Source organism: Myotis myotis, unplaced genomic scaffold (genome assembly GCF_014108235.1).
Source record: "Myotis myotis isolate mMyoMyo1 unplaced genomic scaffold, mMyoMyo1.p scaffold_m19_p_15, whole genome shotgun sequence".
Lineage (NCBI taxonomy): Eukaryota > Metazoa > Chordata > Mammalia > Chiroptera > Vespertilionidae > Myotis > Myotis myotis.
In genome coordinates, this window is record NW_023416319.1 from 20,897,884 (window position 1) to 20,915,344 (window position 17,461).

Here is a 17,461-nt window from a genome sequence, read left to right on the forward strand (position 1 = left end):
GACAAAAGTGCAAGATGGGTCTAGAAGCCCTACTGTGCAGACTGGAGGTGGGCACAGCAGCAGGAGTGCAGGAATCCTCCCAGCAGGAGCGATGCAGGAAGAGCTGTCGAAGGGGCATGGAGACTGCCTTCAAGCAGGGGGCACAGACACCTTAAAGGAAAAGAGTCTGTCGGCATCGGGATAAACAATAGGGGAAAAGTAGAGATAACACCAGGTGTTGCACCTGAGCGATGGTGTCGCCTCCAGACAGGAAAGCTGGAAGGGAGGTGCTTTGTGTTTTTTTGTTTTTGTTTTTTTAAAAAAATATTTTTATTGATTTCAGAGAGGAAGGGAGAGGGAGAGAGAGAGGTAGAAACATCAATTATGAGAGAACCATTGATCGGCTGCCCCCGGCACATCCTGGGGATGGAACCCACAACCCATGCATGTGCCCCTGACCGGAATCGAACCTGGGACCTTTCAGTCCACAGGCCGACACTCTATCCACTGAGCAAACCAGCCAGGGCGGGAAGTGCTTTGTTGTGAGGTGGCTTCACCGTTTCATGGGGAGCGAAGAAGACAAGAGCCAGCAGAGAAGAGAGGACCGGCTAGTGCAAAACCAGAGAGGAGAGGCTCACAGCAGAGGGCCCACGGAGAACAAGACGAAAACTTAACAGTCTGTTCTATTCGGCCAACGGGGGGGGGGGGGGGGGGGGGGGCTGGAACCTTTGCCCTGCAGCCCTCCAGCCCAGGGGTTTACTTGGAGACCAGGGACTGGGGCTGTTTGAATATAAACGAAGTGGGAGGATGAAGATGCTAAAGAGAGTTGAACTGAGGGTGTGAAAAGGAGTAGGGTCAGAGGTGCAGGGGCTGGAGCAGGGCTGCCCTCAGCGGGACCCTGCAGAGCAAGAAGACCTGAGAAATGATGGAGCAGGGACATGCTGAGCACGGGCCGGGACAACGTGAGGGCAGGACTGGACGAGCCCCGGCTGCTCAGTGCAGGAGAAGGCACAGCAACCTGCAGGGTGGTATCCATGGGGGTGATGGGAGCGGGGAAGTCTGAACTCTGGGCTATCTGCCAGCGGAGCCCTGAGCTGGAAGGGTTGTGATGGGGACCAGGGCCAGTTCATGGGAGCAGCGCCTGTGTGCAGGGTCACTCAGCCCCCTGCATTGGTGGGGACAGGGCGTCCACTGAATGGCTTCAGGATGCGCAGAAGAACTGGAACCTTCCTTTCCAGTCCAACTGATTCCCACCTCCCAGCCTTCGCTCCTTCTCCTTTCCCCTCTGCGCCCTCGTTCCAGACACACACACAGGGAACCGGGCTGGGTGTACATACAATGCAGTGCAGGTCTGCAGGCTCGTCCTTGCCTTTGCTCATGTCGCCCTTCTCACCAGAATGCTTTCACCCTACTCCTCGGCCCACGGGACCCTTGTTCCCCTTAGCTTAAATGCCACCTCCTCCGAGAAGCCTTCTCCAGGGTCACCAGGCAGAATTCAGTTCTCTCTCCTTGGGCCTCCTCAGCACCCTTCCCATCTATTCCTCTCTTTGCAGCATTTATTCATGCTGTTCTAACTGGCTTGACACACCTGCCCTTCCCTCTCTGTCTGAGATCCCTAAAGGCAAGAACCCTGTCTTTCTGATCCTTCTGTCTCGATAGGCCAGCACAGACTGGCACACAGTAGGTGGAACGAACGAACGAGCTAGCGAGCGAACTGCAGGGAGGCTATTAGACACACCACACCCCGGAGGAGTGAGGTCATGGCCGAGGGGACATTGATCACGGAGGTGCTCAGATGCACTCGGGCTAACCCCAGGCCCTTTAGAATGATTGATGATGTTATAAGATCTCTTCGTATCTCTGAACTTCATCAACCCCTTGCCTCCTTCCGCATCCCCAGGCTCAGCGCATCCTGGCCCTGCTTTAATGCATCTTGCTTTCTGTAAACCACCCTGTGACTTCAAAAGCTCGACGTATTCCCCCGACGGAACCGAAGGACCCATCTCCTCTGTTTACCCCCCATCCTGCTTAAGGTTTATTATTGAATGTCACGCGGTTTCCTGTGAGTGTGTTTTCGAGAGGACACTCCGACTGTGGTCTGAGAGCTCTGCATGCTAAGGGGTAACGTGAGAACACCGGTATGCGAGATGAGGCTCTCAAAGCTCCTCGGGCTTTGTTGCCAAAACTCACTTTATGGTAACTCTTTACAGATCGTCTTAAACTTCACGTCCATGGATTTGTTTAAAAGCCGCCTGTGCTGGTACGATTACGTGGAGGTCCGGGATGGTTATTGGAGGAAAGCCCCCCTGTTGGGTGAGTTGACTTAAGAAAGCCTTGGGAGAGGAGCGATCGGATGTTCCGTGTGATGCTGTTAATGTTCGCGAGGGCCCATCCAGCCGGAGTCACAGGAAGCTCTCGAGGGTGTGTGTCGTTGTAAAACTCGGACCCTTCCATTTGGCCACACATGTTCAAAGCTTTTAAAACTGTGAATGCCCTTTGACCCAGCAATTCCACTTCTTGGAATTTGTCCTGGAGAACTAATTAAGGAAGTGTGCAAAGCTCTAGCTCCAGGGATGCTCACTGAAGCAGGAAGAATCGAAAACAATTTACATGTTCAACAGCAGGGGCTAGCGGGATAAATTATGATTCATCCTTTCAATGGAAAACTATCCAGCCATTAAAAAATAAAGTTGGAGGTGACCCTTTCTTGATACCGAAAGGTGTTCATTTACATTGTTACACCAAAAGAGGTATGACAAAATAGAATAGGCAGTGGGATTCCATTCTAACAAAAAATACGTTTCTACGTCTATTATGCTGGCGCTGCAAACTCAGATGCCTTCAGAAATAAGGTGTAAAAGAGTGAAGTGGGGTTGGTATGGTTGGTATGATAAAACAAGGCATGGAGCGGAGTGTGGCAAACTGAACAGTGGATATGCTGACCAGAATTGCTTAAATCACGGCGTGGGCTGGATTCAACTGGAAGAAACCATCCTGTGGTCTACAATGTGAATATCAAGTAGAATTATAAATATACATAAATTATACAGAGTGGTTATTTCAGGATCATGGAGTATTTACTCTTATTGTTCCTGGTTTAGCTCTACTTTCTAATTTTTCTTTAATGAGCATGTAGTAGTTTGGAGAGATGAACGTACACAAACGCATACATGTAAAGGCAGCTGGGCCCCCTGAGTGAGAGGCAGTGGGCAGGGGGCATAAAGAAGAAGGTCAGTCCACTCGGGATTGGTCACCAGAAGAAAGCTGCCTCGTGGGTGACCAGGGAAGATTAACGTCATAAGGAGGACCAAGGGCTTTGGTGCCCGGGGGGTGGACATGAGGAATCCCCCAGGAATGGCAGCCGTGGTGGAGACAGAGAAGCAGATCGACACGGAGCTGCCCTCATGTTTAGAGTGGTCTGTAGGGTGGGCTTCCGGTCTGTAAGTCTAAGCCCTCGATGAGAACTTGGTCCTTGGCTTATGCTCCTGTGGACAGAAAGGCCACCGTGTTATGCTGTGAACTGCTTGGGAGTGAGCTGCTGTAGGGACATCTGCCTAAGGTGGAGGCAGGAGAGAGAGAAGAGAGCTACGCTGGGGAGTTTCACAGCCAGGCTGAGCCTGACTTCGTGCCGGATTCGGGAGTGGGTCAGAAGAGACGGAGCCGGAGGCTTTGGCTGGATCCCAGGGGGCCTGGCAGATTTCAGGCTTTGTATGACCAAGGGGTCTCAGCCAGGTCAGCTGCCATCTGGAAGAGCACACAAGCCCCCTCTGTCCAGAGGGCCATGAGTTTAAATTCTTAGAGGTACAGATAGGTAGGAAGTTGTGTCCATGGGTGCTCTAGCAGGGAGCCGAGTCAGCCTGAGTGGGGATACCAGGCTACCAACACAAGAAGGAATCAGGTAGTTAGCAGTCCAGGTAAGCAAGCCAAAAAAGGGATCCCCGGGCCACGCATAGACAGTGTGTGCACCGCAGGGCACACGGTCATGCCGCCCGAGGGCAGGTGGGAGGCTGTCTGCCCTGGGTTCCTGCCTCCTGTCCAATGTGAGCAGACGTGATGTATGCTAGCAGCCGGAGGGAGGCACGGCTTTACCCGTCACACTGACTGGATATGCAAAACAACAGAGGCTGCATTCCTGGTGGCAGAGGCCCCTAACCCAGGCTGTGCACCGGCATCAGCCCGGGAGATTTCTGAGTACAGATTCCCGGGAGAATATTGAACCTGAATCCTAGGAGCCCGGTCAGGGAATGAGCCCACGTACCTACAAATGCACGTACACGTGCTTGTCTAGTACCAAGTACACCAGACGCATTTGGTATTATTTTATAATTAAAATAGTAAAAGGAGCAGTGACATGAGAACATGGAATCACACACAGACCCCTCGGCCTGGCAGGGACCTTAGAGTCACTTATCCCACATCCTTATGGGAAAACCACACTCCCCAAGTGTGGACCAACTCTCTGAGGCCACACCGCCTGCTAATGGCTGAGGTCAGGCCAGAATGCAGATGTCCCAGTGATGGGGAGAGACTGTATCTGAGAAGGGTCTCCCCCTAGGATTGCTAGATAAAATGCACGATTCACTGTTTATCTGAAATTCAAATTTAACTGGGCTTCCTGTATTTTTGTTTGCTAAATCTGGCAACCCTATCCTCCCCCAGGAGTGTGACAGACTGAAAGGGCTCAGCAAAGAGGAAGCTCTCTGTTACTGAAGTTCCCCGGAGAGGGCCCAGGCACGCAGCAGAATGGGCATGGTGGAGGGATAGCCACTCACTCCCTTTTCTTGAAAGAACCATTTTCTCACTGCAGATCCTGGTCTTTCTGGCTGCACTCTCATAGATTAACTGGGGCTTTTTCTGTTCTTTGCTGTTGTTGGTGATGGTTTGTTTTGTTTTGGGTGTGTTTGGGGGGGGCTTATATTGTGCACACTTTTGCAGTGTGTGTGTGTGTGTGTGTGTGTGTGTGTCTCGCAGCCAAGACATGGACCGGTGCCTACAACCATTCTTCATTCACAGGAATCCTCCTTTGCCAACTATTTGGCCTGCTCTGATGTCTCCAAATGCAGTTGTTAGTGAACTTTTGTGTTTGGAGCAAGTGCATTGTGTGGGCCGAGCTGGTCCCTGGGAGGGGTCAGTGCCATGAAATCTGCCGGGAGGAGGCAGGTCAGTGCCCCTTTGGCAGGAGGGAGAGCGGATTAGGGCGAATGGTGAAAGTATGCATCTCGCTCTGAAAAACCGTGCATCGCATATTTTCCCAGGGCAGTGTGTGAAAATCCAGGCATAATGGGTGCATAACTTTTTATGAATGAACCCTTTATGACGCCCCGTGGAGCCTGCTTGTCGTGCACTCATCTGCATTTCCTCTCTTGATATCCTTATTAAACTCCTCCTCCAGATTTCAATTTAGGAATTTGACACCTTTTCTCTAGTCCAGTTTCTCTCCAGCCTGTTAAGTCTCCTTGGAAGGAGGCTGTTTGGGACCTGGGTTTTCACAGCGTGATTAAAGGGAAATGTAAGTAGATTGAGAACATTTCACGGCTGGTTAAAGATATCAAATTGATTTTTCAGTTTCAGGGGTCACTTATGAGATTGCACCTAAAGGGGGGGGAGGAAGGTGGCCGCATGGAGCACTCACCCAGTGATCTGAAATGCCATCCTGTTAATTGGATTCCCTCCCTTATTTCTGCAGAGGAGCGACTCTAACAATGTACTCTTGTGTGCAGAACTGTCCTTGAGTATTCTCTACCACCACAATGCACACAAAAGCCCTTTCTCCTCCTTTCCCTGAAGTGGGGAGGGAAGTTCAGAAAGGCCAGGCTGGCCAATCAGTGTCGCGTGGCCCCACTACTGGGCTCCCTGGGCAGGGGCAGCCTCCCAAATGAGCAGAAAGGAGTCCAACAGCTGAGCCTGTCTTTGCCACAGACTTGCTTTACGGTTGAGACTTTGATCTTCATTCCCATATGTGCTTCCAAGATGGGAAGTGGGAATGATGTTTACATTCTCAGAGCAGATTGATGTCTTCTGGTCCAAAAATGCCCAGCATTTAGAATTGTACTTTAAACCGGGAAGTTCTTTTTGATGGTGGTGATGGTGATGATGGTGAAAATGGTGAAACAGATGATGAAGGTCAAGGTCTCAGACTGCCACGGTTCAAACCCTGTGTTTACTGACAACTGAGAGTGTAACTCAACTTAAATTCTCCAACCCTCAGTTTTCTCATAAATGAGATTAATTCAGGGGGTAAGGGGGTGCAATTAGCTAATCTGTGTAAAATGCTTAGTGCAGTGCCTGGTATAAACATGCTCAATAAAAAGGGGGATTTTATCAGTACCATTTTGGTGAAGAAGAGAATGTTGGGACATCAGTCCAGGGACACTGCAGAGGGTTCTAGTTAAGAATCACAAGTGACCCAAGGAGAGACATAGAAATAATTTGTAATTTATTCTACAGAGTCGAGCTCTGCCAAGGCCATAAAATACACCTTGGTCTGTAACCCCTACCTCGTCCAGAGGACTGAGCAGAGACGGCTGGTCCGGTGGCCCTGCGTGGGTGGTTTATCACGTCCGGTTGGGTTCTCAGGCAGCACGACAGTGGCAGTCCCTCTCTCTGTTGGAAACAGTCCCCAGCGGCTGTGACAGCTGGGGCTTTAAAAGGAGAGCTTGGACTTGACCCTTGGGCGAGGTTAAGAAGGAATTCCTTGTGAACCAGCGTTGCCCAATAGAGGCTCAGGGGCTGCGTCCCCTCGCTGGTAAGCAATACTTCCCCACGCTTGGGTATTGTTTTCCAAGAACTAATTGACGCTAATTGGCCATGGCAGAGGAGCCATTATCGAAAATTTATAGGCTTCTCACAGATTTTTCCTCGCTGGATTCTTGGCAGCAGTTTCAGTTCATTGCGCTAATATTAAGCTCACCCAATCCAAAAGGCTGCAGGTGGCCAGAATCGGAAGGAAGCAGAGAGAGATTAGCAGCCTCTACCCCCGTGTCTCTCCAAGGAATGTGTGCCCCAGTTGGCCACTAGGAAATGACTTACTCCCCCATTTCTCAGAAAGGCAGAGTTACAGCTTCAAGGTGTAACGTCACATGGTGCTGGCAATAAGAGAGCGCTCGCGAAATATGGATTTCAAAAAAAAAATAGAAAGATATAATTCACATGCCAAATAGCTCACCATTTAAGTGTCTACATCAGTGTTTTCTAGCATGCCCTCAGAGGTATACAACCATTACCACAATCAAGAGAAATCATACCCATTAACAGTCACTCCCCATGTCCCCCAGTGTTCAATGGATTTTCCGAGGGACTCACACAGTGGATACTTGTCAGAACCGTGACCTCCAGTCCAAGTAGTCCTTGACTGGTCCGCACTAAGAACTGCTCAGTCCGACACAGCTGTCTTCCACCTGCCCCATCCCTGCCCCTGCCCCGCGCCACCTTACGTGGCATTAGGAGTAATATGGACAGGGATGACCACGCACCGGGAAGGCATGGCCTTTCCCCTTTTCCTCTATAGAGGGTCCAAATTTCAGACTCATACCCAAGTGTCCAAGAAATACACATTTATTTATAATTTTCAGTAACAAAAGTTCAGTAACAGTTATGAACCCTCTCCATCAGGTATTGGGAACTTAGTTTCTGTCCATTTGTGTCCCCTCCCCCACCCCGCCCCGGGTTGGGGTGCTGGTGGGGGACAGACTTTGTGTCGGGGCGTGGCAGCAGGGAGGCCTCCATATCGCTATGCCGGCTGGCATGCTGGGATGTCCTCATCCCTGTCTGGTCTTCACACATCTGTCCATCTAAGTGTCTGCTCTATCTCCTCCTTGTCTCACTCGAGCCAAGTCCATGTCTCCCTAGAAGACGTTGGCTGGCTCCCCAGTTCCTCAGGCTATGGGAAAGTTACTTCCATGTCCCTCCCAGGAGCCTGGCATCCTATTGCTCCCATCATGCCATGCTTTGCCTGAAGAACTCTGCATACCTGCCTATCTCTGGCCTCATGTCCTAACATACCATGCAGACATGTCTGTGCTGACCCCAAATGGGACAAGCAAAATCTAGGGATTTGTCATCCCCCCAGGCTCTGCCCAGGGACTGGGGCACGATTCTCTGCTTCTCCCAGATCCTTAAACCTACTGAACACTTCTATCATCCCTTCCACACAGATCTCAGCTCAGGGTGGGACAGGGCACAGGGTCCTCTCAGAGGCTCCATGGTGCCTCTCCAACCCTCTCTCCCTAGTCTCCCTCACTCCTCCATCCTAGGAATCTTCCTAAGACTCCAAGGATGGGAAATGTGCTCTTATTCACTGTGCAGTCTTCTAAATCTTTGGTATTGTGACTAGACTGTGACATTCAAAAGCCAAGAAGATCTGATTTCTTCATCATGGAATCTGTGGCATGCCTTCTCTGAGGCAAGGAGGCAGAAGGTCTGCCCACGGGCGTGCCCCACAAGAGAAGGGTGTATGTGTGATGGGAAACACCACGGGGGGCACAAGGTCCGCCTTGGACCTTACCCCCCTCACCTTCAGCACCTCAGCAAGTGCGGTTAGCAGGAGAGAGTGGTGCTTGGGCTACGCCCCGGGCACTGTGATGGACTGGGGTTGGAATTCCCCTCAGACAGTCTGAAGAAGGCACATGCTGGGTGACTGTTCCCATCCACATGTTAATCCCGTGTGTGCTACGGGATGAGTTGCCCCGGCGGGGTTATTGATCACCTTGGCAGGGTTATTGATCACCTTGACTCCCATTGGGAACACTGCTTCTCTGTCTGCAGCGAGCCCCTTCTTACTGTCCACCCGCAGCCTCACCGTTCTTTTCCGCTTCCCAGGCAGGTTTTGCGGCGATAAAGCCCCGGAGCCCCTCGTCTCCACGGACAGCCGGCTCTGGGTGGAGTTCCGGAGCAGCAGCAACATCCTGGGCAAGGGTTTCTTCGCGGTGTATGAAGGTTTGTTCACGATGCCACCTGGGCAGCTCTCGATATGCCGCTGTCCTTCCCATGCAGCCCGCTGTCCCAGGCACGCGTGGCAGCTGCCAGGACCTTGACGGTGGGGCAACCACAGCAAGGGCCAGGCTGAGGAATCCACTGTCCGCTTCCTCCACATTCCGGAAGCAGGGGGCCATATGTGCTCACTTCAGGACAGACATCACCTACCTGTCACCACCCTGCTGAACCCTCATTCCAGTCCAGTCGATGGTGTCGGGCTGGGGGGGGGGCGGATATGGGACCCTGTGGACATGGAAGGAGCAGCTCTGAATAGTTGTGGGAGCCCGAGAAAAGCATCGAACCTGTCAGAGCCTCTGTTGTTTCATTGGTGAAAAGAGACTTTGTGCAATGCCAAGGCATTTGCAAATACATTTCTTGGAAGGGCCTCTGAGGCCACCATGGTGTTTGAGTTGAGGGAACCATAGGCCTGGGCTCTAGGCAGCTGCCACCAGGCCAATTCTGCTTCTATTTGTTCCACATATTACCTCCTCCACGAAAGGAGCCCACTAGGTGGCTATTAAGGCCCCCTTTGGCTTTAAGTGGTAATTTTGGAGAGGCCAATGTTTTGTGTTTATGAAAGAAAGAATGTGTGTGGACACCTGTGCGCATGTGTGTGGACATCTGTGCGCATGTGTGCGGACACGTGTGCGCATGTGTGCACACACTCACCTGTCCCTCTGGGCCAGGGCTCCTCCACCCTCCACATTAGAGTCACCTGGGGAACTCGAATATCACTGCAGCTCTGAGCTCCCCTGACCCACTTCCTTCAGAACTTGTGGCCCCGGCTCCTGTGGCTCGAACACTCTCCCAGTGATTTTGATGCACAGCAAAGGTGGACACCCACTGCTCTACGTGGTTATTTTCTGTCTATGGAAAGAATTCTGAGTTGCAAACAAAGTTATGCCTTTCTGGAGGCACAGTCTGGGTTGGAAGGAAATGAAAATGTTGGCAAGTGGAGTCACCTAGTGGTGATCAGTGGCCAACTTCCTCCGAAAGATCCAGCCAGGGACCCTCTTTCTCTTTCTAAAGCTGCTTCTCTGGTTCTCTTCCTAAAGCTACGTGTGGGGGAGACATTAACAAGGACGCCGGTCAGATTCAATCTCCTAACTACCCGGATGACTACCGACCTTCCAAGGAATGTGTTTGGAGGATTACGGTTTCAGAGGGATTTCACGTGGGGCTTGCCTTCCAGGTGTTTGAGGTAAGTACTGCTCAGATGGTCTTTCCAAGGATGACGTAAATGTCAACTTTTGCTAGACACGCTCTGCTCGGTGAAGATGGGTTTCCATGGTCTGGTTGACAACGGGAACCTAAGAGGCCAGTTCAAGCCCATGGTGTGTTGCACCCAGACGTCTGGTATCAAAAGCTTTGCAGACTTTGAAATCGTATCTGTCTCCTTTCTGAAGGCTTCTAGAGAGGGTGGGGGAGTCATCGAAGTGGATGTCTAGGATGGGACCGCGAAAAGTGTTGTAGAATTATCTTGCCCCGTTTACCATTTCTTAGTCTCTTCGCAGCTTGATTCACCCTTGGTTTTCTCAAGTAGGAGGCAGCTTGGAGAAGCCAGGGGCACGCTTGGGTCCTTTGGCCGTTTGGTTAGATTTTTCAGAGTGATACTGAGGTTGCTTTCTTAAATTAGAAACCTTAAGGCCAAGCCATCGGCCATCTTCTATGTTGCCTCTGTTTCTCCACTTAGATCGAAAGGCATGACAGCTGTGCATATGACTACCTGGAGATCCGCGATGGCCCCTCGGAGGAGAGCGCCCTGATTGGCCACTTCTGTGGCTATGAGAAGCCGGAGGACGTGAAATCAAGCTCCAACCAGATGTGGATGAAGTTTGTGTCCGATGGCTCTATCAATAAAGCGGGCTTTGCAGCCAATTTTTTCAAGGGTATGAATTAGCAGTTATTCCCATTTTTAGTCACAGAAAGAGGTGTTCACCCCCTCCCCCCGCTTAAGAATCACAAAACCCATACAGAACCCTAGCACCTTGTAAACAAGGCTCCCTACAGGGAGGAGCCAGTGACCCATGTTCGGGCTGTGCTAGGGTCCCCAACAGAGTTCATGACTAACTCGGGAACAGGCTCAGCCGTGGTCTCCGTGGCAGAAAGTCCTGCTGCTGTGCTTGGAAATTCGATTTGGTAAGTTTATAAGGTCAACTCAGTGAACCTTAGTGAAACTGAGCACGGATAACAATCCATATCTGTGTAGTTGCTAGCATTAATTGAGCACCTACTGTGTGCCAGGAACTGTGTAAGGTACTGATTTACACAATTTATTTAATTTCCAAAATAACCCTTTGGGTTGGGTTTGGATGACGTTTGATCAGTGTTGAGAGGGGCTGCTCAGGGTCACTCAGATAGTCAAGTGGCAGATCAAGAACCCAAACACGGTGAGTGGGCCAGAGAGGCCACCCAGGGCTTCCGCTCCGGAAGCATCAGCCCCAGCCTACAAGTGGGTGGGGGAAGGATGGAGAGTGAGGGGGGTTGGTGCTCGGGGAACAAACCTCCATGTTGCCTTAGGGACCGACTGCTCTGCAGGGTCTTGATGAAACCAGACCCAGAATGGTATGGGAAGGCCTGCATTCCTGGCCCGGCGCAGCGGGCTTCCCAGGACTCCCTTGAAAGGGTAGGTCTTCCCTCTCTGCTCTCAGGGCCCGGAAGCTGCTCAGACCACATCCCATAAGGGCATTTTGGGCGTTCCCCAATACGTTGTGATTGGGCGCCCGTAGCGCTGAATGAATGGAGAAATCATCCGCAGCGGAGGTCCTCTGATTAGTGGTGTCACTCCCACAGGAGAAGGCTGCTTGTCCTCTCTGCTCTCCTCTCCCAGGACTCCTCACTGTGCCAACCCAGAAACCCTGGTCCTCCCTTACTCCCAGTCTCCCCAGCTGCCCCCTCGGAGCCCCTTCTCCCAGGTTCTGCATAAGCAGGTGGGTGTCAGGAAAACCCACTTTAAGCCATGCGACTCTGACCAGTCACCCATCTGTCCCTACTGAAGCCTCGGTTTTCCTCTCCCTAAAACGGGGGAAGGAACCTGCCTATTTTACCAAACCAGTCATGGAGCCCAACGCAGCAATGGCTGTGAGGCACTTTGTGAGCTGAAAGTGCCACCCAGCATGGGGAGCGTTCTTTTCTTCTGTCTCGAGGTATCTGGGGAGAGCAGAACCCAAGCAGAAACAGAATCATAATGATCATAATGCTTTCACTCATTGGAGACAAAACTTAATTCTTTCCCAAGCAAAAAGCCAGGCCACAGTAAGTGTATTTCAGATGCTAGTGGTTGTAATGGGAAGAAAGCCATGACAGTATTAGTTGAGGTACCTGGAAACTCACTGTCCCGGCCCCACCCTGCCCAGCCTGTACGGGACTTAGCAGCAGCCACACAGGCTGGGTGGCCTTGAGCAAGTTACACAACCTCTCTGAGCCCCAATCCCTCCATTTGTAAAAACGGCACGACCAGGTTATGGCAGAGTTGTTGTCAGGAGAAAATGGCATCGCGTAAGCGAATACCCGTGGTATAATGTTTAGTCCCATTCATTGTTTTTGCTTAGGAAGGAGTTTGAGATGGTTATCCTTCTCTCTGAAAAAAGTGACAATTTCTTCTTGCTGTTGCCATGGATCAGTTTCCTGTTGCTGCTGTAATAAATGATCACAAACTGGGTGGCTTAAAGCAACACATATTTATTATCTCACCGCTCTGAAAGTCAGATTTTCTTGCCTTTCCCAGCTTCTCGAGGAGGCCCCTGTCTCCTAGGCTCGCGGCCCCTTCCACCTTTGAGCCAGCAATGGCGGTCGGCCTTTCTCATGCAGAACTTCTCGTCCTGGACCTCTGCTTCTCCAGGTGCATCTTTTTCTGACCCCGACTCTCCTCTTTGTAGTTACATGAGTCCCACCCACATAATCCAAGACAATCTTCTATTTCCAGATCTTTAATATAATCATTCCTGCAAGGTCCTTTTTGCCACGGAAGGTAACGGAGTCACAGGTGTTAGGGGCTGGTCATGGACAGTTTGGGGGGTGGGGCTTACTTTGTTTGCCACGTGTCATGAATGATCATGAGGTTTTGTCCTGATTCTATTTATTTTAATTCTCCTGTCATTCTTCTCCCCAGACTCCCATCCCCAGGTCTATACATTGGGTACTGGGGTTCTTTCCAGGGAGATACCTGGGCACTGCCCCACTCCCATTCCGGGTTCTGCTGCTAGTCAGTGATGCACATTTTTGAGAGGACCGGCCGAAGCTGGAGAGTAGGGTTGCCAGATTTAGAGAAAACAAACAAAGTAGGATTTCCAGTGGAATCTGAGTGTCAGGTGAAGGATGACCTTTCAGTTGAAGTATGTCCTGATTCAAATTTAACTGACCTCCTGCACTTTGTGTGGCAGTCCCACTGGAGATGCCAGTCAGGGCAACAGACAGAAGTGTTTCTCCCTGTGATGCTAAGCAAGTGTGTAAGGACTGAGTTGAGAACCTTGGCCTCCTTCAAGTAACCATGATAACCAGCTCCGTTTGCTGGTTAGAAGATCCCATTTTCCCCCTCCTCCCCATTCAATTCATCCAGCAGTCATCAAACAATGTGTCAGGAGGCGTGCTAGGGGTTGGGGACACAAAGGGGCACAGTCTTTGTTTTCAAGAGCTTAACGTGGTGAAAAAGACTGCAAACAAATGGGCAATGGTATTGCCAAAGAAGTGTGAACCTGGGAGGAGGCCAGGAGACCATCAGACTCAGCCTGGGGGTGCGGGCCAGGTGACCCAGCTACTTCAAGGGCATTTCAATTGGCAAACATCTTTTTAGATGCCCATGAAGGTGTTCACTGAGGCCCAACTACACCGACTTAGTGCATGGGCCCAGCTTGACATCTTTTTAATATCAAGGAGAATGACCTTGACCCTGAACCAGGGCTGGTGGAAACCTCACTGAACCTATTAAAGGGCAAAGAAAAGACATCTATTGAGTGTGCTAGAAACGTTAGTTATTTCACTTTATCTTCAGAACAGCCCTTGGTAGGCATTATCATTACTCCCATGTTCACGCTGAACAAGCAAGTTCTCAGGAGGCAGAGCTAGAACTAGACCCTGGACTCACAGGATTCCACAACACTCTCTCTTCCCACGGCAGACCAAAAGCCACAGGCAAGTAAAGGAGCTTGAATTTTTCATTCATGTTTGTGATTTGAAGCTGACACTCTGTTACCCTGGGAGTATAGGGAAAAGGGCCCTGGGTTCAGCACCTGAAGTTTGGTTTCTAGTCCTGCCCTCGTGTCTAACTAGCCATCCATTCTTAGGCAGCCAGATTTCCTTTCTCAGATAGGATCACACCTGCTCTGTTCTCCACTCTATTCCCAGTGCCTGGCCCACAGTGGCCTCAATACTTACGGGGCAATGAATGAAGGGTGAGGCTCAGACTCATCTGTGGATTGGGCAACCTGCTACCTACCTTTTGGGGTTCCCATGAGGATGAATGAGATGGAGATCACAGTCTAGAGCTCTGCTGTCAACAGATACAAAAGGCCAATCACAAATGCAGGCCACATGTGTAATTTTAAACTTGCTAGCCACCTTACCAAAACAGAAACAGGTGAAATTAATTTTAATATATTTTACCCAATATAAATATGCTATCATTTTAATATATACTATCATTTAATATTTAATCAATATATACAATGTTAATGAGATGCTTTGCGGTTTGTTTTTCATACTCAGTTGTAAATCCAGTGTGCCTTACACTCACAGCACACCCCGGTTTTGACCAGCTGCATTTCACATGTTTGATAGCCACACCGGGCTGGCATCTGCCATACAGTCAGCGCAGGTCCAGAGACTGGGCACAGCCAGCTTCTTTGCCCAGCCGTTTCCCAAGAGACCACACGTAGGGTGTCCTGCGAATCCCCAGTGCCCACTGCATGTCAGGACTTCTCTGGTGAAAGGGCTAGAAGGGTAACTACAAGGCTGCGCAGAAGAATTGGACCGAGTCTAAGAAGCTCTGGCCTTGGTGCCAGTTGGCAAGAGGCTCTGCTCAGGGCCCAGCTGGCGTATGACACTGACCAGGGTGCCAGCTGGCCTCAGCGCCCCTCTCCAGGTGCCAGATGGCATCCCTCTCAGAGCCTGCTGGCTGGGCAGCTGGCAGCGCACCTCACATTTCTGGGTACTTCAGGAGAAGGCAGGAGCATTCGAGGATTGGCAGTGCCACCGTGGTCACACACTTCCCACAAAAGTATATGAGGATTCCCACCTCGGTCCCCACACTCCTCTGTCCCATTGCCGATGGACCACTGTATGGTGTTTGATGAGGGGGACTGGCATCTTTCAAGGTACTTCTCTTTCCTTAGCCCTCTTTGAAACAATTTTTGGGATCCTACGTGAGTCATCTCATTATCTAACCTCAAAATGTTTCCTTCTTTCACTAATACCACTTAGAGAAGGCAAAGAAGCCAGAGCTCCCGCTACGCAAAACTGATTCCTGGTTCATCTTCTTCTCCCATCCCCACACTCCTCTAGAATTTTCTGGCAGACTTGGCGTTGGCCACTACAGCCCAGAGCAAGCACAACCCTTGGGCTTGGAGCAGATGCGACTTCACCATAGCGTGGAGGCGATACAGAGGACAGCCAGGCTCCCACTGAGAGCCGGGTCCCTCACACACTTCCATACATCCACCCTCACTGGGGAAGGATTGGAAATGGCCCAGCATCCCACTGCATTTGCTGGCGAGAGCTCAGGTGTAAATGTATACCTGTCACCCACCTTCCTGGATCAATCAGCCCGTTCTTCTAGTGTCTGGAGGGACTACATTCCCCTTGATTTAGGCCCAAATCCATCCCACCAGACCGCCTCCCTCCTGTGGCTAAGATGGCACCAGGAGGCTTAGTCGTCTGTGGTCCTCCCTTTCTTGCCTGTGACATACATGTGCCCTGTCCACAATCAGAGCATCTTCTGGCATCAGCCTCCTCCTTCACACGCGCCCCCGCCCCCTCGGTCCTCTGTTCATCTTAGTCTATTTGGATGGGCATTTCCACAGTTCCTTTCCGCCCTTTCCCTAGGCCCACCAGCCAGTTTCTTGACTCTGTGGTGCTGCCCATCTAGTCTTCATGGGCCCATCCCTGGCCCATGTTCCTTCTTTCTGTTCCTGCCTTGTCTCACTCCCCTCCTCAGGCCTACTCTCACCTGATTCAGGCACGGCCAGGTGACTTTGTTCTTTTCACTCCCCCATCACTGTGACTGCACCCTCAGGAATTTCAGAAGAACCCACTGCGGTCTATAGTGATAGCTGCCGTGTACTGACCCTGTGTCTATGTGCTGGATACGTCACACGTGTCATTTTCAATCACCACAACCCTAAAGTCAGGTGTTATTATTTTCCTCGTTATAAAGCAGGAGGAAGGCTCAGAGGGGTCGAATCACCCAGTTTGTTGGGGGAAGATTCCACCTCGGTCTGTCTGGCTCACTCTAAGGCCTGGACTCTATTTCTCCTTATCGCCGATACTCCTTCTATAACAGGGGTTCTCAACCTTCTGGCCCTTTAAATACAGTTCCTCATGTTGTGGCCCAACCATAACATTATTTTCGTTGCTACTTCATAACTGTAATGTTGCTACTGTTATGAATCGTAATGTAAATATCTGATATGCAGGATGGTCTTAGGCGACCCCTGTGAAAGGGTCATTCAACTGCCAAAGGGGTCGCGACCCACAGGTTGAGAACCGCTGTTCGATAAGTTCTAGCAAAAGTCAAAGATAGTGCTTTGCCTATTGTAAAATGATAAGTAATTGCAGGACTGTTACTCTTTTAGCACACTTAATATTTACTTTTATTTGAGGCCATGGACAACTTTAACCCCCTGCCTAGAGCATATCTCTCCAACTGACCGACTTATTTAAGGCTTTGTTGAGCCTAAGAACACATCACTTTAGAGTTAGCTATATTACTATCCAGTATGTAAAGTGATGGGATATCTGCAAACTGTCTTTTACCCAGCGAAGAGAACCTGATTGACGGGTATTCTGTGCATCCTAAACAAGGAAGGCTGGAAGGAAATGGGTTTATTTGATCTGGAAGAGGGCAGAGTGGAGGGAGACATTATGGTGGAGGGTTTGCATTTTCTGGAGGACCAATGGGTTGGAAGTTTGACAATTCAAATTGCAAAGGACAAGAAATACTTTGAAAAGCAACGAGAGCCTTATTTCTGGGCATTTTCAAGCCGGGTCAGAAAAAGCCATCCATCAGAAATGTTATTAAAAGAATCCTTCCTAGGACCCAGGATCTTTTCAGGTCTTTACCAAGGAACTCAAAGATGTCCTGATTTCTTTTACTTACGTGCAATACAGTCCTTTTGTGGAAACTCTGTGCTTGCTCTATTCCTACCTCCCATGGTGTTATAAACCACCACTATTTCCTCCCTGCCCCAACCCTTTCCTCTTCCTAGATTGGAGTTTATTACTATTATTATTAAGATGTCGCAGTGTTCAGATTTCCCTTCACTAGGCTCTCAGCTCAGGCCACAACCTGTATGCT

At 50.4% G+C, this 17,461-nt stretch overlaps 1 protein-coding gene across 1 annotated transcript in view; it reads left to right on the forward strand.

Moving 5' to 3' along the window:
- TLL2 (tolloid like 2) overlaps positions 1-17,461 on the forward strand; it is a 96,201-nt gene that overhangs the window by 66,634 nt on the left and 12,106 nt on the right. Inside the window, exons 10-13 of the mRNA XM_036337332.1 lie at positions 2,190-2,292; positions 8,797-8,913; positions 10,008-10,153; positions 10,646-10,841. Coding sequence (XP_036193225.1) covers positions 2,190-2,292; positions 8,797-8,913; positions 10,008-10,153; positions 10,646-10,841 — 562 coding nt within the window. The remainder of the gene's footprint in view (positions 1-2,189; positions 2,293-8,796; positions 8,914-10,007; positions 10,154-10,645; positions 10,842-17,461) is intronic.